This window comes from Ochlerotatus camptorhynchus, unplaced genomic scaffold (assembly GCF_037179485.1).
Source record: "Ochlerotatus camptorhynchus isolate MF236.1 unplaced genomic scaffold, CSIRO-AGI_Acam_v1.1 ptg000597l, whole genome shotgun sequence".
Classification (NCBI taxonomy): Eukaryota; Metazoa; Arthropoda; class Insecta; order Diptera; family Culicidae; genus Ochlerotatus; species Ochlerotatus camptorhynchus.
The window spans coordinates 117975-138943 of NW_027041077.1; the positions used below are offsets into that span (position 1 = coordinate 117975).

At 38.6% G+C, this 20969-nt stretch overlaps 1 protein-coding gene across 2 annotated transcripts in view; it reads right to left on the bottom strand.

The window, feature by feature from the left end:
• The window catches only part of LOC135713948 (uncharacterized), a 191478-nt gene that overhangs the window by 64799 nt on the left and 105710 nt on the right, over nt 1-20969 (bottom strand). For both annotated transcript variants that reach the window (XM_065237168.1, XM_065237167.1), the window contains 4 exons: nt 17990-18154; nt 12892-13012; nt 7261-7408; nt 6667-7133 (listed from right to left, as the gene is read on the bottom strand). In XM_065237168.1, the coding sequence (XP_065093240.1) occupies nt 6667-7133; nt 7261-7408; nt 12892-13012; nt 17990-18154 (901 nt within the window). The remainder of the gene's footprint in view (nt 1-6666; nt 7134-7260; nt 7409-12891; nt 13013-17989; nt 18155-20969) is intronic.

Consider the following 20969-nt stretch of genomic DNA (forward strand, 5'->3'; position numbering starts at 1 on the left):
TATCTATATCTGAATTATCTAGCTCAGTGTTTTTCAGTACCGTTTTAACGGTAAACCGATGGTGAGTTAAAGGCATCAATAATATTCAATTTTGTATCGAGTACAGTTTTCAAAGCTTTATCTTGAAACAATAAATCATACAAGTATATACACACTAGACCTGTTCATTTTAAACAAAATGTTCGGAATGTAACGGGTCAACCGTGATTACTGTTCGTCATGTTAATTTGAACTTTTGTGCAAATTTTTAGCAAAATCGGTGTTGATTTAGAGGTGCTTCTAGTTAATTTTATGTTTTCAAGGTAATTTACGGCTTATAATATTTGTATCTCGAGACTGAAACAACGAAAGCTGCTGTAACAGCTTTCATAGCAAAGCTTAATGTGTTATCTACCAACTTTGTGGCCAAAGGTTGACTATTCGAAGTGATTTTATTGAATTTTGACTTAGTTTCATGCTCGAAGATATCTTAAAATGTGAAGAATTTTAAAGTATTTGTTCTACGAATTTTCCACCCATATGATATAAAAATGTGTAGTGTACGGCATAATGTTCCTCATATTGTTCTAGCAGTTTCGTTCCAACATAGTTTTCGTGTATATTTCATAGATTGAGAGATAAAAATCAGAAAAGAGGCCGTTTAGCTAAAATTCACAAGACAACAGAACCAATAAAAGTCAATTGGATTGACAGAACATAGTTGCATTGCTTTACAATGACGACCGATGACTGTTTCATTGATATATGATTTTTTCATAAATATGAATCCTCAGTAGACGTGTTTTTTATCAAAGGCAAGTGTCACTCGAACCATAACAGCAATTTATAAAATAACGAACATTTGAATGGCTCGAGTGACACTTGCCTTTGATAAAAAAAAACACGTCTACTGAGGATTCATATTTATGAAAAAATCATATATCAATGAAACAGTCATCGGTCGTCATTGAAAAGCAATGCAACTATTTTCTGTCAATCTAATTGACTTTTATTGGCTCTGTTGTCTTGTGAATTTTAGCTAAACGGCCTCTTATCTGATTTTTATTTCTCAATCTATGAAATATACACGAAAACTATGTTGGAACGAAACTTCTAGAACAATATGAGGAACATTATGCCGTAGACTATACATTTTATATCATATGGGTGGAAAATTCGTAGAACAAATACTTTAAAATTCTTCACTTTTTAAGATATCTTCGAGCATGAAACTAAGTCAAACTTCAATAAAATCACTTCGAATAGTCAACCTTTGGTTACAAAGTTGATACATAACACATTAAACTTTGCTATGAAAGTTGTTACAGCAGCTTTCGTTGTTTCAGTCTCGAGATACAAATATTGTAAGCCGTAAATTACCTTAAAAACATAAAATTAACTTGAAGCACCTCTAAATCTTCACCGATTTTGCTGAAAATTTGCACAGAAGTTCAAATTAACATGACGAACAGTAATCACGGTTGACCCGTTACATTCCGAACATTTCGTTTAAAATGAACAGGTCTAATACACACCAAATATTAGTTTTCAATATCAGTAAAACGGTTTGCTGGATCATGATTAGCAACAAAAAAGCTTTACTGAAAAACAGCAAACGATATTTTTACCAAAAAATTCAGCTAACATAAACGGTTGCTTAACATCCGAGCAAAGTCTGAGATCAAATTGAAAACTAAATTTGATGTTTTGATAATTATTCAAAGGTTGCTGTCGTTTTGGTCGTTTTTTTTTTCCTTGATTTGTTTTCCGTGCTGAGCACCAATGCTACCAACGCCAGGGAGGCAGCTCCCACACCTGGACCCTACCTACCTACTCATCAACTCATGAACCAGGGACCAACGGTTTTACTTCCCTTCCGAAACAAGTGTGATCAGAGATGTTATGCCTCACAACATCCCGACGGCGCCGACTGGGATTGAACCTAGGCCTACTGGGGTGATAGGTAATCACGCTTACCACTACACCACCGGAGCCGGTGTCGTTTTGGTCGTTTTAACGGTTAAAATATAAAAATTGAGAGTAAAAAAATCTTCCTGTGACATCACATTGAAAGCTATTTCTGCTATCAGTGAGAGCAAACAGATAACTCAATTTGATGTCCATTTTTCCTGTTGATAACAAAACAAGTTTTCAATCTGATGTTATGCTAAGGCAATGAAAACAAACCTGCAACAACATATTTTTGAAGAAAAAATGTACAACAAAATTAAAACAAAATTTGGTATCAAATTTACCAATTGCGTAATCAAATTATAATTTCAGTTTGATGTTGACATCAAAACTTGATTTCGATTTGCTGTCATGTTGATGCTGGACTTTGCTCGGGCACCCAGTTAAGAGCTGTCAATCTCTTAGCGTCACAGTCGCAAGTATTTGCATTCGTACGATTCGTACAAAGCACCGAGGAGGAGGAGAACTACAAATATATAAAACTATGTTGGTAAGAACACTGGTTATATTAAATTTTAATAAATTATGCATGGAAAATAACCTGCTGATTTTGTCGTTATTTGTGTATTTGTATCAAAACTCTTTAAGGTTCAATTTACTTTAATGCTTTTTGGTAAATTTCAAAAGCAGTTTTTTCCGACGCATTATTTCAGATTGCAAAAAGCTCGCACTATTCGATTCCTTTTGATATTTTACACAAAATGACGCGAGCTTTTTGCAATCTAAAATAATGCGTCGAAAAAAACTGCGTTTGAATTTTTAAAAAATGCATCAAAGTAAATTGAACCTTAACAGAAGCTGCCAGCCCCAATTGAAAATAAATTCAGCCAAATGCTGTGAGCTGTCCGAATTTCTTATTGCTGACAAATCAGTGAAAAAAATATTGCTGAAATTTTTGCTGATTAAGTGTAAACTGTTGTCATTTTGATAGAAATTGGAATCGCTGAAAAATTCAGCAGCATTATTTTGCTGGAAAGTTTGCTGATTTTTTATCAAGTCTAAAATCAGCAAAATTCTGCTGAGTTTCAGCGATTTAAATTTGGTGTGTACAACTTATAGCAGTAGGACAAATACAAGCGTCCAGAGCATTAGTACTGTGTTTTCTTTGAAGCTTCACGTAATCCAACGTTGTAACATTTCTCCAGGCAGGAACAAGTCGCTTCACAGAAATAGGTTCAGAAGAGTTCAATACATCCCGAATCAGATCTTCCACATCTTTTACCTTGTACAGACAAAGTTCACTGTTGTACTACCGTTGTACTGCTTTAAGCTAGAACCACAAATTGTACAATTTGTGGTACTAGCTTAAAGCAGTACAACCATAGAGGTAACTCTAAGACTAGAAGGTCCCGAAATAACGTGCTCAACTTTTTGGCTCAGCTCTGGTACTCTCTTCGGTTCCAAGCTAATCGATTCACCCCTCGAAACATAGGAAAAACCAATAACCCCTCATTTTATCTGTCAAACTTTCATAGCGAATCAAAACAAACATATCGTAGTACTAGAATTTCGACTAGAATAGGATACGTTAATCGTTTACTTGGGACCAATAGGCTAGTCAAGTAGTGAGCCAATTTAAAATCGTTAGTTTCGTATTGATTGTTGGTACAACGGTAGTACAACTGTGAACTTTGTATGTCTGCACAAGGTATTCCTCTGTGATGTTTGGTACAATGTTCGATAACAACAACTCAAAGTTGGTTGCGTCGTCCGAAAAAGCATCAGAAGTTTCATTGTGAATTCTAGCGGGCGATAAAACGTTTCTAGACACCTTCAAATTAGGAATGCTATTCCCATTATTGACGATATCAGACAATTCTGCCAAACTTACATCAATTCTGCTCAATTCCTGCTTCAGCTGACCCATATCCGGATCAAGAACTTTTCGTGGTTTTGCATCACATTTCAGTTTAACTGTTTTCGATCAGGTCACGTCTTGAACATTTCTCCAAGACCAAAGATTCTAAAAAATGTTTAAGTATAAAATCTGTAAACTTTATTCATTTATATCCAGAACAATTCAAGTTTAAAAAATTTAAAATAAATGTGGTTCTTAAGAAAAAATTGCTACAGATTTATTAAGTTCAATGAGTGTAAGAATAAAACGAGGAAAATAAAATGTCTACATTATAAAATGCATTCCTTTCTTAATAATGTAAGAGAATTTGAAAATTCCTTAAGTAATGAAGAAATTCGCTGAGATTTCCTGATTTTTCCAGGGAAAATAAAATACCTTGAATACTCCCAGTATTTCAGGCAGTAGATACCCTATTTTGTCCGAACACAAATAATTTTTAAACTATTACTTATAATACTGTCGATTTTTTTTAGTAATAATTGAGGAAAATAGTCTCCAAAGAGAATCTAAAAATAATTGCGTTGATACGAGTTTAAATAACAGCATCTTTTATGTTGTTATTGGTATATACGAGTCGCAAATCAACATGAGCAGGTAACAAATAACAAATCTCCCAGAAAAATCGAAATAACTCAATTAATAATTAATATTAGTACTAGTATAAGACCTATTAGACCCAATCAACCACTTCCAAATAAGTGACCCTTCCCGTCTTAAACGGGCCCATACATTAATTATGTCACGCTAAATCGAGCAAAAAATTACCCCCTCCCCCTCTATCGTGACGTTTTCCCTATACCTAATGCATTGCTTGTCACAAAATCTTAGATCCCCCCTCCACCCTTAGAGCGTGACATAATATATGCATCAACCCTAATCAGAACTTAAAACTTGAAATAAATTGCCAATGGTTTCTTTGGGCTTTAGTAAATGGTCAATGTGACATTTGTCAATTTGTATAGATCAGATAAATTCTAAGTGGAAAATGTAATTAGTATAATTAGTAGTGCAACTTCTTGATTTTAAGGCTTTCGGTTGCGTAATTTGTTTTTAACAGTTTAGTATATGCAAAATGGAAAATACAAATTAATTAAAATAATCTTGAAATATTCAGGAATTTGCATGTTTGCAGTATAATATTTTTTTATGAGGATCCTGTCGTCATCCAGATTTTTGGGGTGCTTTTTGCCAGTTATTTTTGAAAAACTATTGGCAACCCTGGTTGTGCAACGAAAGTTCTACGAGAAGTTACCTGGACCTGGACGAACATCTTCCTACGAACAAGTGTGAGGTGATCGAGAGGTGGAAACAGACGAGCACCTTGATGGCGATATACCAGAGAACGAAGGTGGTATAGTATGGATCAAAAAGCACGACTACGACAGATTACCGCTTCCAAACTTCCAGGAAATTGAATAGGAGATCGGCCTGATGATAAACAAGAACACTTTGAACAATATGTCTTTAAACTAAGGTGGGCTATGGAAGGCGATATTTACGATCGTTAAATCGCCTACGATGAATTTTTCTTCATTTATCGTCAACAGTCACTCGTCATCTGGCAGAATAAGTGGAGCGAAGGAAGTTTGGGACGATTGCTATATTCGATCATCCCTAAGGTGTCGAAGAGTCATTGGTTCAAGGGGTTGGATGTGGGTCGAGACTTCATTCGTATGATGTCTCACCTCATGTCCAATCACTACTCGTTAAACGCTCACTTGTTCGGTGTTGGGCTAGGGGACAGCAATCTCTGTGAATGTGAACAAGGTTACCAGGACGCAGATCACATTATTTGGTCTTGTGCTGAGCATCGCGGAGTCAGATCTGAACTGTACGATTCCCTTCGGGCTCGAGGTAGACAATCTAATGTTCCAGTTCGAGATATTTTGGGTAGACGCGATCTGGAGTTTATGAAACTCATATATGTTTTCTTTAAGAATATTAACCTTAGATTGTAAGTTTGACTAACCTTGTGTTTAGTTTTTGTTTTGTTCGTGTGGGTTTTTTAATGTTTGTTTCTGTGATAATTGTATAACTACACTGTGGATACCAAATTGAATAGGGATAAGTTCATGTTTTAGGAATAATGAAATATTTGTATCGTAAATCATAACTCAAACCTCCTCCTCCCTCTCCCCATCCATAAAACTGTAAATCTCTACTAACCTCGAGATGACCGCGAGTAATCGGTTCAGTTCCTTTAAATCTAGATTTAAGACATCAATTATGTATAACGCAAATGATAACTTGGCTCTGTAAAGTTTATTCGATTGAGCCTGTACAAATAAATTAATTGAAAAAAAAATATTTCTTTAAAATATCTCACGGAACTCACCAACGACATCTGGCGAGCTATTCACGGAAAATAAGCTTGCTTGCTAATAGCAAGTTGCTATGTCGCAAACAATGTAGCATTCAAGTTCGTAAGAATGTCAAACCTATTGAACCCAGACTCACTGGGTTGAGAAAGCAGTCACGCTTACCACTCAATCACCTTCAAATTCGTATAATTATTAAAGAGGAGTATATTAGTCAGATTAAGTGATAAAATATAACAATTGTCAATCAAAATCAAATTATTAACAATAACTTGAATTTCTCGGGAATTATCGAAAAAAACGTTGGGAATCGGCAATAAATGGTGAAACTTCGCATAACTCACAAGAATTGGCGACTGAGAGGCCTTCCAGTGAAATTTGCTACGGGAAATTGCTATCATCAATCTTGCTTACTGGCCACCCACTACAACCCGTTCCTGTTCACTAAACGTTTCACACCCGACCAGTTTGTACACAGAGCACCGCATGTGGCTAAAACGTGTATGATGGCTTGACTTCTGTTCACTCAGATCAACTTACCTTGTTCACGTCCGTTAGTTCAATCAACCCATGCTCGCCGAATGTCCTGATGCCACCGTTGGTACTGTCGACGCTGCTACTGTGCCGATGGAGGGTCGATAGCTTGAGAGACTTTGGCGAAAGCCGCAGCCTCAGCGCACGTGGTATGGTACTGTTATTGCTACTGCTGCCGCCGCCACCACCACCACCACCACCACCAGAGGAAGCAGGATTGGTGGCACTACTCACCGAGCTGGTCGGGGTAGTTGGATTGGTGGCGTTACTACTGCTGTTGCTCGGTGGATCCACCGCAATTGGAGGTGACTTTGGTCCAATGCCACTGGAGTCGCTTACTGAGAACGAGTTGTTCACGGTGGCCGTTTCCAGTGCGGACGCCTTCGTCGAGTCAGGGCAGATCTTATGAATAAGTCTAACGCCTAGCCTTACGGTGGATCGCCGCTGGACTCGTTCATCCGTGGTGGACTCAGCTAAAAGGACAAATATAAAGTAACCGGATGAAGTAAAGTTATTCCAATACCCGCACCAATTAGGGAGCCTTCTGTATGCACAAATATAGTTCAAAGCATGGACATCTCTAGGGATGGATGCACTTACCAGTGTAAACTCGTACATCGTAGCTGGTCCCGATGGGTGCACCGGTATATCGCTTCGCTGGTAGTAGCTGCACGCTCGGAGGAGCCAGCGTGCCAATTTCCAGCGAAAAAGGAACTGCATTTTTTCCCAGTCTATCCAGTAAAGCTTCCTGCCGAGTGAATGGAAGGAAGAAAGTGTTTCAGAATTTTAATATAGTATCCGCTTAGATGGTGGCTGACTGTGATGAAAAATCCCAGAGAACAGCAGACGGTGGGAATCGGAAGGGAAAAGGGAAATTAATGCAGCAACTGTGCCCGCGGATTGTCGTTGCTTTTTTGATGAAGGATAAGGTATAACGGAGAGTAATAAATTGATGGTGGCTGGTAATTAATTAAATTTCGTAATCCGTGTTCCGCATAGAGCAAGAACTAATGGGACGCATACCGATGTGTCGCGGGGACTTTTAGTAATGAAATAATATTGAATCAGAATCAGTCAGTTTATTTGTATAATGAGAAATCACAAAGTATTTTTAGGACGCCCATCGATGGGTCAAATTTACGTATCGGATCATTCGTTCTGTATTGAGTAGCCCATCTTTTGTATTGTGGCCAGAATGACGTTACTAGTTTAAATTAATTTAAGCTATGGGGTGCGTAAAATGATCAATGTTTTAAATTAAAGATTAACAATTTGTGTACTCGCTGAAACTCGCTTCTCAGCTTTTGGATTATCTGATAAGATCTTTTTATTTTAGATTTATGGCGTATTTCTGATTTTAAAAATCGAAAAGTTTTCATGTCTCTTGAACTCGAAAAGTTAGATAATCTCATTCCTAGGTTGATTACTCCTAGAACATGAACAACTTCGGTGTAATACCCAGAAGGGTGTATGGCTGCTATCAAAGTTTAAAAAGATTTATTTCAAAAGTGCCTCATTAAAATATATTACATCCATAGACTAATTTCCACCGAGAGCTTTTATTCAGAAAGCTTCCCATTCTGTGAAGTCTCCTTTAGCGGTTAATACCATCCCAAATTAACGACACTGTACGATGTTCATTATGTTGGGTTGTCTTTCGTGGGGCCTCATAGCCTAGTCAGTAAAGGCACGGTATTACCAAGCCGGAGGCGGCGGGTTCGATTCCCGGTCCGGTCGAGGGAATCTTTCGGGTTGGAAATTTTCTCGACTTCCCTGGGCATAGAGTATCATTGTGCTTGCCACACAATATACAAATTCATGCATTGGTATTGGCATCGAAAGCTCTCAATTAATAACTGTGGAAGTGCATTTAGAACACTAAGTTGAGAGCACGCAATAAGCTAATATGCGCTAAGCAATAAGCTTGAAATGCGAATAAGAAGAAGAAGATGTCTTTCATTTAACTCAACTTAATTCATTTTTGTATCCATGACTGATACGAATTGTGCTGTCTTCATCAGTGTCGATCACACTAAAGACTTATCAAAATCTAACCCCCTTAAGTACTCATCTCCAAAACATGTCAAGATCACAGTTAAAATATGAAATTACAACGTTTAGAATCGGAACCTATCTAATAATAACCCAATAATTATGTAAAGTAAATAACTTAATAAGAAAAATGCCCAAGCCTTTGGGTATTTGGCAGCTCATGGATACAAACAATAATTAAGTTAAATTAAATGGAAGATAACCTTTTTTTCTGCTGTTTTTAACATTTTACAAACAACTCAATTTCATTACTGATTCAAGTCAGAAATATAAAAAAACAAAAACGCCTTTTCTCTCAATTACTGCTGAGCCATGTTTTCACTTTTCTCGAATGAATTTAAAATTTTAGCATTTTTTGAGCCCCATGCGCGTTGCTAGGTTTCAAAATATATTGATCATTATTTTTCGCTGGTAAGGTAGAGTTTCACTAGAAGCAGTCTTCATTGCATTGCTGTTGTGATTTCACATTAGATGCCGACAGCTTTCCAACATGCAATTTGAGCTGATTAAAGACGGAATAAGCCATTTTTTAGCTGGCGAACTAAATTTTGACAGAAAAGCTCTTGTTCTGCTTCCAATGTTTGTTGGGTTTTTGCAATTTGAAATGCTTGAAAAAAGTGATTAAAAATGAAATAATGATAGAAATTATTTTGATCTTGATCAATCCCAAAAAATAAAACGGCGCCGGTGGTGTAGTGGTAAGCGTGATTACCTCTCACCCCAGCAGGCCTGGGTTCAATACCAGTCGGCGCCGCCGGGATGTTCTGAGACATAACATCTCTGATCACGCCTTCCTTCGGATGGGAAGTAAAGCCGTTGGTCCCCGGTTCATGAGTTGATGGGTCGATAGGTAGGGTCCAGGTGTGGGAGCTGCCTTCCTGGCACGTCGGTAGCATTGGTGCTCAGCACGGAAAACAAGATCGACGGAAGAAACAAACCAAAGGAAAAAAAAATCCCAAAGAATCCCAAAAATAGAAAACTGACAACGTAGTTAATGAACAGCCCCCTAGAGGTTAATCAGGACGTGATCACCTTGAGAACCAGCGATGGGGTCGATAGAGACGGTTCAATTAGTACGAAACGCGGAAATCATTTATACAAAACCCTCAGGGGCCTGCAGCACTTTGACCCCAAGATGGACAAAGCTGAAATCAATGACGGGTACAATCTGGCCCCACTTACTGTCTTCCGGATGACGAGGAGAGACGAAAATATGAAGACGTACCCGGATTGCCATTTACTGGTGCACTTCCAGAAAGGGACGGTGACGCTCAATGCGCTGAAAACCATTCGCTCGATCTACTCCATCATCGTACGGTGGGAGCTATACCGTGGAGGCCATCGTGACGTAATGCAGTGTCAGCGGTGCCTATATTTTGGACACGGCACCCGCAACTGTAACATCAAGCCACGCTGCAGCAACTGTGCTCAAGAACACGCCACTTCTGACTGCCCTGCGAATGGAGCCGTGGCGTGAAAATGCGCCAACTGTGGTGATACGCAGCAAGGAAACGACAGACAGTGCTCCAAACGCGAGGACTTCAAACGTATTCTAAAGCAGGTGGCAAGCAACAATCAACCAGGACGCAAGAAGGAGAAAACCCCAGCATTCAGGACGAAGGATTTCCCGCCTCTTAGTGCTCCCAGCAAAGGCAAGCAAATTCACAGGTGCAACCCATCCCCCACACCATTATCCGGCTTGATTGCGGATGTTGCGGTCGTCGTCAAGAAAGGGATAAAATACCACACTCTGTCCCATAGCCGCACCTCTGGAGGTGGATTTGTCGACTGGATACGTCCAGTTCATCGCTGTCTACTGCCCTCGACAGTGTGTCACCAGTAGTGGACTAGCGGCTAAATTCAAGAAAGACCTGTCCACCATCACCCGTACCGGTTCCCGCTTCGTTGTTGGAGGAGATCTGAATGCTCGCCATGAGGCCTAGCGGTACTACCAGCAGAACCAGAACGGTCATTTGCTGTTCAACTGCTCACAGCATGGGCTGTACTGCGTTTGGTTTTCGGACGAGCCAACATTCATCTCACCGGCGGACAACCCATCGACCCTAGACCTGTTCCTGACAAACGTTCTCCTGTTCCTGAGCCTTGAACGAACTCAGGTCCGACCACCAAGCGGTGGTGACTGAACTGGGCTGCAACGTGGCCCCTGCTCCAAGCTTGTGCAAGGACTACAACCGTGTAAACTGGGCCCAGTTTGGACGCGTGGTAGACAGGCACATCATCGACAACCCGCCGGTTGACACCGTGAACGACATCGACCGAGCGTTGGAGGGACTGCACCAAGCCATTACCGTGGCTGACGAGGCGTGCGTCCGACGAGTGAGGGGTAAGTTTATTGCCATTGATTCCTCTTGATTCGCCTGAGAAATATTCGCAGACACCAGTTCCAAAGAACCAGATATCTAGCGAGGAAATGTGAAATGACCGATCTGAACAAGGAGATTACTCCCAGAATGGTCTCACTTCTTAACGAAAATTTCGAGCTACTCGTCCAGAATCTGGACGACCGCTCCAGACCATTCTGGATTATTCTGCTAATAACTTTGCACAGAGTTGAAGAATCATAGTTCTGTTTGAAGCAATCGATAGAATAGAGTTTAAGCTTCTTATAGATACGTAAAAAAAGTAGATTTAATTCTAGTAATAAACTGTATTTGATTTTGCGTTGCAAAAATGAAGTGAGAAATGCTCGCTGCACATCTCGGACTTTAAGTGTACAAATTCATTGGTGTTGATTCAAATGATAAGATTTACCTACTCTTTGCATGTCTACAGTAAACTATGATCCTTTTTTCTCTATTGAGGAGATTTAACTATGATCCTAATCTATCAATTACTTTAAAGAAAACTAAATTTCAACAAGTGAATGAAAAGTTATTAACAAATGAGCAGTTGGTGTGTAGAACTGTGCATGCCAAGCATGCTGGGAAGGACCCAACATTCGCTTCAAGCTACAGACCGATCAGCCTCCTTTCAGCGCTGAGCAAATTGTTCGGGAAACTTATTCTCAATCGTTTGTTCAAGTTTGTCGAGGAACACAACATTCTCCTACCGAAACAGTTCTGGTTCATGAAGGGGCACTCCACAAATCATCAGCAAGTACGTACGGGTGATAAATTACATCCGAAGTAACAAGGCTGCATCCAAGCCCACAGCCATGACCTTGCTAGACGTTAAAATATTTAACAAGCGGAGCCGGTGGTGAAGTGGTAAGTGTGATTGCCTCTCACTTCTGCAGGCCTGGGTTCAATGCCAATCGGTGCCGCCGGGATGTTCTGATTGATTGATTGATTTATCTTTATTAAGGAGCCTTTCAGCCTGAGGCTGGTTCGCCTCCACGGGATGTTCTGAGGCAAAATATCTAGGATCACGCCTTCCTTCGGAAGGGGAGTAAAGCCGTTGGTCCCCGGTTCATGAGTTTATGGGTCGATAGGTAGGGTCCAGGTGTGGGAGCTGCCTCCCTGGCGTGGGTAGCATTGGTGCTCAGATTTGGATAAGTACGACGAGTCGAATTTTGCAACATTTTTTGGCGCTCAGAGCTGAAAAATGTTACTTTTAAACACTGCTTTGCATACCATAATGACCTTTTTTTCCTAACTAAAGTAACAGTGTCGAAAAGTACTACTTTCCAGCACCATGTGCCGCAAAGTTTTACTTTTGGACACTCTTTTGAGTGCACAAAATGTTGTATGCAATTCGTAACAAAATTCTATTTTTTTCAGAACTTGTCGTAATTATCCAACGATTCGTGCTGAAAAAATCTGCCAAATAGCCATTTGGCACTCAAAAGAGTGTCGAAAAGTAAAACTTTTCAGCACTGGCTGCTGGAAAGTAGTACTCTTCGAAACTGTTATTTTAGATAGAATTTTTTTTTTTTTCATATCTTTATTAAGGAGACTTTCAGCCGTTGGCTGGCTCGTCTTCGATAGATAGAAAAAGTAGGTTATTATGTAATTCAACACAGTGGCAAAAAGTGACACTTTTAGCACTGAGCGCAAAAAAAAACTTTATTTGAGAAATAGAAGTATTTAAAACATTTCAATCCCATACCTCACACCGTGCAAAATGTTAAAATCTGCATCATCAAGCCATTTTTCAAAATGGCCACGTGAGGCCAATTTTTAAACGCCAATTGCTTTCAATATCGATTGATACACTTACCTGCAACGGTGTTAGCACTTCTGGTTCTCCGCCGATGGGCTTTGGCCATATTTGTTGTAAGGCGATGACGGCTTCATTACAAAACTTTAGACCCATTACCTCTTCGTCCTCGCGCCCATAGCTGTAAATAGAAAGAGATGGTGTAGTCGAGTTTTAATAGGTAGCATCACTAGTCTTCCGCCGGATAAAATCGTCAACTGTAGGATGGTCGAATGAATCTGTGGAAGTGACGGGCAAATATCGTGCGTTGCGTTCATCCCGGCCAGTCTAAAGTTATATTGAGTAAAATGGCACCGTTTGAAAACTGTTCAATGCGGCAACCCACAACTTTCTGTTTTAGTGGAAATTGCTCGGATGCACGATAAGGGTTGATAAAAAAATGTCCGCTATTTGTCTGTACAGAGCCCGAGCAGAAGTTAGCCAGGAATGAATAAAAGTAGAATTTTCGCATCACCTATTTAAAAATTTGCTTCCCATAGGGTAGATGTAATATACCACACGGTTACATGTTCCTATTATGGTGTGTTCCAATTATGGCATATGGGAATTCCATAGTCCATAATCGGAATACACCATACGAGCGAATTGCCAAGAGGATTCGTATAAATCTCCTATCCAAAAAATTCTTTCAGCATGGCATACTACGTAGTCGCTCCTCTACTGACTAATAATTCGTCAACATCAAACTTGGTACCTGTTATGTATGCGTTACTGCCCGGGACGACAGTACTTATCTGTGCGTTCATTGCATTGCTGCTTTTATAACGTTACAGCATGGTAGCGCATCTCAAATTGTTTGAAAATTCCCGGACAATTAGAGATGAGAGCTTATCCTGAATCATAAGTGCATTAACATATAGCGGGAATGTTTACCATTAGCCACAACCGTCGGAAGCTGATGTAGGTACTGCTATCAGCTACCAGCAGCACCATAATCGTTTAACTTTTACGTTCCGTGGCAAGAGCTACTCAAGTACTATCACATCACGAGAGGTAGCCGGACTGACGTAAGGTTTCTTGTATTGTGGAGTTTTGAAGCTAAAATGTGGTTTTTGCTCTCACTGGCTGAAATTCGCATTCGAGTGGTGCAATGTATTGAAGCAAGGGTGGTAAATTTATGCCACTCACCGGCATCGTACTAAACTTGCTAAACTGTGCTTGACGAGGGTGGTCGTATGAATGAAAAATAGCAAACTTAAACTTTTGTAGATGCTTCTTCAGAGTAAAGTCTGCAGAAGATATGTAGGCCCAAGTGTGTTATGAATAAACATCAAAGATGCAGCAGATGTATACGAAACGAATAAGACCACGATTTTGTTCAGATTTCCTGTACCGACGGGGGGTTTTCTTTTGCCGTGACTTGTCCGGGAATGAGATTTAAACTCGTCCACAGATTGGGATTCTGGAGTAATGCATTGATAAAAGATTTTTGTTAAATTAAAGATCATTACTATATGAAAATCTATGCCAAAACGTCGCAGGATAAAAGGTCGGAAGACAAAAGGTCGAAGGACAAAAGTTCGAAAAGACAAATGGTTGAATAAAAAAAATCAGAATGACAAATGGTCGAAGGGACAAAAGGTCTAAAGGACAAATAGAAAGGATAAAATATCGGATCATTGCAAAGTCGAACACCCTAGACAAAAAAAAAGTTGTAAGTACAAAAATTCAACTGAACGAAAATTAGAATCAGAACAATTATTAAGGGTTTTAGGGACATACAATTATTCGGATCAATTTATTTGTCATGTATATGTGTAAATACTGTATATATCTAATCCTAGTCTATAGTTTAAACCAAAATCTAAATCCATAAACCAGTGAAATTAATTCTAAATCAATTCAATGCGAACAAACATAGATCCACCCTAATGAGGATCGCCAATTCTCACGCGAGAGAGATTGCTCAATCCAGTGGTCACTCAATTTCACTTGGCCACACAGCAGAAAAGTGTTTTTATTGTAAAGTAGAAGCAAATAGATATCCCTGTGTGCACAACCAAATCGACTATCGTGTTGTTTTTCATATCCCTCGATTTTTAACCATCCGTCGGTAGTAATAAATTGAAAAGAACGAAACTTCACGAAAATTTCGAATTTATTGCTTGTGATCCGAAATCGATGTTTATCACGTTAGTGTTAAAGGATCAGTGTTTGATCAATCGTGTGCCCGTGCGTGAATAACGTAAAATTCACGTGATTACCCACTTGAGCTGGAATTACCCCTATAAGAACTGTTCAAGAAGAAGTAATTTCCAAGAGTGAAAAAATTACGAGTTTAAGTTGGATTGTGCAATAGTTTTTATCTGCCAAATAACTGCTCATGTTATAAAGAAAGAATCATCTCCAAGGGTAAAAAATGACTTTGGAGCATTTTCAGATATTTATTTTGCAAAGCAATTGTCTGTCAAAGAACTGCTCATTTCATAAAGATGGAGTCAACTCTAAGAGTGATAAATTAGATTTGAGTAGGAATATTTTTTTTTTTCATTTTTTTATTTATGAGATTTTTAGACGTAGGCTAGTTCAACTCAGAGTTGTGAATTCTGAATTTTAACTATCGCGTAAAATCTCCCTTTGTTTAATTTTGGGCTATACTTGGCATAAACAGCGAAATCGTTTACAAACTTGCATACACTATTGCTAATTTATGCGATATTGCGCTTAAATTTACACGAAATATCGCGTAAATTTATGGCAAATCTAGCGTTAATTTTATGTGCGCTATATCTCGCAGAAATTTAAGTGAATTTTTCGAACGGTGTAGCATAAGACTGTTGCGTAGTGATCGAGGTTGAACATTAATGTTCACTTGTTGCAGAATTGCTTCGCAGTCGATTCTTCCTTGCAGAGTATCGGCGACGGTTAAGGCTCTGAAAACATCTCTTCGGATGGCTCGACATTGATCAATTTGCAGCGATACTCGTAGCTTGGAAGACGAAGTGGGTATCTCTAAGGCAGCTTACGGAGCGCAGTACATAGCTCTATATGGGAGCCTACAATCTTTTTTGAGTGCAAAAAATGTTGTATGCAACTCGTTGCAGTTATTTGGTCTTGTGCTGAGCATCGCGGAGTCAGATCTGAACTGTACGATTCCCTTCGGGCTCGAGGTAGACAACCTAATGTTCCAGTTCGGGATATTTTGGCTAGACGCGATCTGGAGTTTAAGAAACTCATATATGTTTACTTTAAGAATATTAACATTAGATTGTAAGTTTTATTAACCATGTGTTTAGTTTGTATTTTGTACGTGTGGGTTTTTTTTTATGTTTGTTTTCAAGATGAATAGAAATTAGTTCATGTTTTAGGATTAATTAAATATTTGTATCGTAAACCACATTTCAAACCTCTCTCCCTTTTCCCATCCAAAAAAAATTGTAAATCCCCACTAACCTCGAGACAACCGCGAGTATCCGGTCCAGCTCCTTTAACTTTTAATATAAGAAATCAATAATGTATAACAAAAATGATAACTCGGCTCTGTAAAGTTTATTCGATTGAGCCTGTACAAATAAAGAAATTAATAATAACTCGTTGCAAAATTCTACGACTATCAACCAATACAACTCGAGCTGAAAAAAAATATCATATTTTTGCAACTAGTTGCATAAAAAACTATTTACACGCATCAACAAAAACTTTTGTTTTTATATGTTTGATATCTTTTAAAAATATTTTTTGATAAATTTTCTTTTGGGGCGCAAGTTTCCCCAACGTGAAGCTTACTGCCCCGAAAAAAAAACAGCCGTTCGTATTCATCGTAATAAGCTCTCGCCCTTTCACATTTCAGTATTTTGTTTCCCTTTTTCACGATTTCTATTGTTACAAGTAGGGTTTTTGATCTAATTTCCGTCCTACTAATTATAAGCCGCGCTTTACCTCTCTTTTTTTGAACGAGCTTAAACAAAAAATGGAAAATTTCTGTCAAAGATGACTTCTAAATTTATTCACCTTTCCATACGTACCGTTGGATTTGATGAAGAGTCACAAATCGTTGAGATATTGTTTAAAATCTAATAGGCTGCTTCTTGATTCTAAATTCGTTCTACGAGTTTCAATTCCGTCCTAACGCATTGAAACGCCATTAGATTTTCTTCGTCCTACGGATAAACGTAGAAAAAGAGGATTCTCTTGAAGCGCGTCTTTTGTTTTGAGAACAATGAGCATAAATATTCATACAATGCGCTCTAATAGGATTTATGTTGTAGCTAATGAACTAACGTATCTGAATAAACCTATTATTGATTTGTGCATGGTGAAATCATTGATATTATTGATCTTTTCTGATCGATAGAACGGAAATGGGCGATTACGACGAAGTAGCGCTCTACCCTATATTCCCGCATTGCTGAAACACAATGCTCGATGTCCATTTCTGTTTAAAAGAGACTGATTAGAATATTGTAAATAATGGATTACAATTAGACGAAACAAAATCAGTGCTCCCAAGAGGAATCTCAATCAAGGAAAATTATCCAACTTCACTTTTCAAAGGATTAGGGTAGAGCGCTACTTCGTCGTAATCGCCCATTTCCGTTCTATCGATCAGAAATGATCAATAATATCAATGATTTTACCGTGCACAAATCAACAATGGGTTTATACCGATGTCGTAGTTCATTAGCTACAACAATAATCCTATTAGAGCCCATCGTATGAATATGTACGCTCATTGTTCTCAAAACAAAAGAAGCGTTCCTAGCAAATCCCCTTTTCCTCCGTTCTCCGGACGAAGAAAATCTAATGGCGTTTCAATGCGTTAGGTCGGAATTGAAACTCGTAGGACGAATTTAGAATCAAGAAGCAGTATTAGATTTTAAACGATATCTCAACAATTTGTGACTATTTATCAAATCCAACGGTACGAATGGAAAGGTGAATAAATTTAGAAGTCATATAGAAATATTAATCAAACCCGTTCAAAAAAGAGAGGTAAAGCGCGGGTTGTGCTTAGTAGGACGGAAATTAGATCAAAAACCCTATCAGTTCGCACCACTCAACGTGAAAAAAGATAAAACCATTAACGAAATGGTTTCCATTTCAAACCATCCGCATCCGTTATCGGCAAAAAGAGAAGAAAATCCAATAAATTACCTACCGGAAAGTCAACGTTAGCTGGCCGTAGATTTTGGTGTCGTTGATGATTTTCGGATCGATGTAGATAACACCCCTCAGCGGTTCGATAACTCCCTTGCGCGCTACCAGCTCCCGGCTACCCAGGTACAGAGTCAGAAGCTGGTTCGATGAGGTCTTCTTGAATACTCTGCAAGAGAAGAGGAAAGGGTAAATTTTTGTCAAAGGGGAAATTAAATTGAGTGAAAATGTTTTCTTTTCAGTTCTGATGTATGGTCACCGGATGGCAGTGGAAATGTGATGCTGTTTGATGACCACTTCCATAAACGGGAAGGAGAAATAAGATATGTCAAATAAAGGTTGAATAGCTGTTAATGTTATCACAACGCTGCTTTCATTTTCTACACGCAATTAAAGTATGTACCACAGCACCGACATGTGCCATCATCATTGATATTATTCTATTTTAGGAATTCCATCACATCCCAGTGTGGTTGGGCTATTATACGAACCAGTAATAACGTTTTATCGACATTTGACACAAATTGCCCTGCACTTTCCCATGCCATTATCGGTCACTCTGAATGGAACGAAATTGTGTGTTGGGTTGTGTATGGTATGTGTGTATAACCTTCTATAGGAGATAGTGAGCCGAAGTCGTCAGTCGTAGGAAATGGGAAATTTCCAGCAAAGCAATTAGATTGCATTAATGTCTCCTGTACATACACATGTTTTAGTGAATATGATAAGTTATTCAAGTGATCGTGAATAGGCGGGATGGAATGGGTGACGCTTAAAATGCACATTAGGGTGCTTCATTTTGAAAAAAAAGTTTTTTAATTCTCATAGGTCACCGTCTACTCTGATTCATAACCCCAATATATGAGTCTCTGCAAAAAATGGTAGAGATTTTTAAAGGCTTAGGGGTGGCCTATAAGAAATCCAAAACTTTTTTATTTCAAATTGAAGCACCCTAATGCACCATTTATGTGTAGATATTCCCATGATGTGTAGATGTTAGATGTTGAAGTTATCTCTACATTATTGCTCGGAAATATGCAACAATTCGTAGCATGCGGTACCATAAATAGTGTACATAGCGGAAATGGCAACCTAAAATCACTGCAAGCGAAATTCACGGGTGCATTTTGCTCAAGAAACTTCCGGTTATTCTGCTGGACAAAGATCTAAAACAACAACAACAACCTCGATCTGTTCTCAGCGGGTGCACTGATGGAAACCTTCGTCAATATGACCGGTGCTCTTCGTAATTGCCGCAAAAATTGTAAGTTCATCAATTAGTATGGCGTCTTAACCGCTAACTATCGTCACCTGGAATGCTTGCTCTGTAAGAGCAAAACATATTGAGTTTGTCGACTTCCTCCGCAAGCGAAGCATCGACGTGGAATGATTTTTTTTTCTTTTTTAACTCTTATTGTTCCAAATTTAAAATAAATTACATTTCATTTTAACCGAGGTGCTCCAGCTACTATAGTAACTATTCGTCTATGAACAATGATGGCCACAGTGTCCATCAAAAAGATCATTTCTATAAATTTTGCGTAATAATTTGCGTCCCTTTTAACCTTATGGTTTGGTTCAAGGAACGTTTCATTTATAACGGCAATATGCACGTTATGAACTCTCAAAAAATTAAATAGCTCGTCTTCATTATCTTTAAGAGATCGAGCATTCCAATTCAAAATATTTAATGATTTATAATCCATTACTGAATTTCAAAGTCATGACGATATTGTTCACAATTCTACTCCAAGTTGAATCGCATCAAACATGGAGTTAGTGTTTTCATATCAGTAATCACGTCAATTAATGATTTCTGTAAAAAAAAATCCATTTTAGGAGCAGTAATGCCTAGTAAGTCAAAATTATTAAAATTTCCATTAGAATCGTGTTGGCTAGTATTTTGATTTCTATCCGCTGCAATAGCAGCATAGGTAGCTCCATTTACTCGCTGAACATTGTTAGCAGTATAGATGCAGATGAAGGTATAGATGAAGAATTTGAAGCAGGGGTGATATTTGTACCTACGAGTACGAATGTAGAATTTATTCCTCGCTGATCGTTGTTAACAGCAGAGGAATTTGTACCTAGCCAGGAACGTGGCGTTTAGAATGAGATTGTAGGATCGCTTTGCGAGTCTTACGTTTCCAAAAATTAGATTTGAGGTTTTCACCACAATTTGAACATTTTAATTTCTTAGGATCTTTCTTCACAGGACAGTCGTCATTTGCGTGAGAGGAATCACCACAATTTATGCATTTAGCTTGCATGTAGCAATTTTTTGTTCCGTGACCCCATCCCTGGCGCTTACGGCACTGGGTGAGGTTTTGAAAATTTCCGCCAGTCTTCCTAAAGTGTTCCCATTTTTCTCGGACATGGAGCATAAGGCTAGCTTTTTCTAATGCCTTAAGGTTGTGTAGTTCACTAGACTTGAAGTGAGCTAAATAAAAATCATAAGTGATCCCGTTGCGCGAATCGCCAGGACGAGATTTCATTTTCATTTTGATTACTTGGAATCTACTCAAAAACTGTCGCATTAATGGCCCTTCGCTCATTTTCAACTTCTATTCAATTTTCATACTGCCGTACTCTAACGGAACTATCCACCCTACCCTCTTCTAAAGATCATTCTCTAGCTAATAAACTATCACACTAAAGCTTCATGTTAGCATTTCCAACCAACTCTGAAAATCGCTAACTTTCGCGTATGAAGTAACATAAAAAAAAACACTTTGAACACACATACTATTCATTTGACTCATACATTTCTCATACATTTCATGTGTGCTTCTGGGTGGATTCTGTTTATGTGTGGTCACATGAAAATCATGTCAAATTTACCATGGAAACTAGTCAATAAAATGTGTGGAATTTTATTAGGTGATCATATTGCTTCATCGAATTTGCTTGGCACAAATATTCAAAGTCCGCTCGAAGATCAGGTTGCGCAATGCATCCATAATTTACATGTCTCTCCTTGTGTC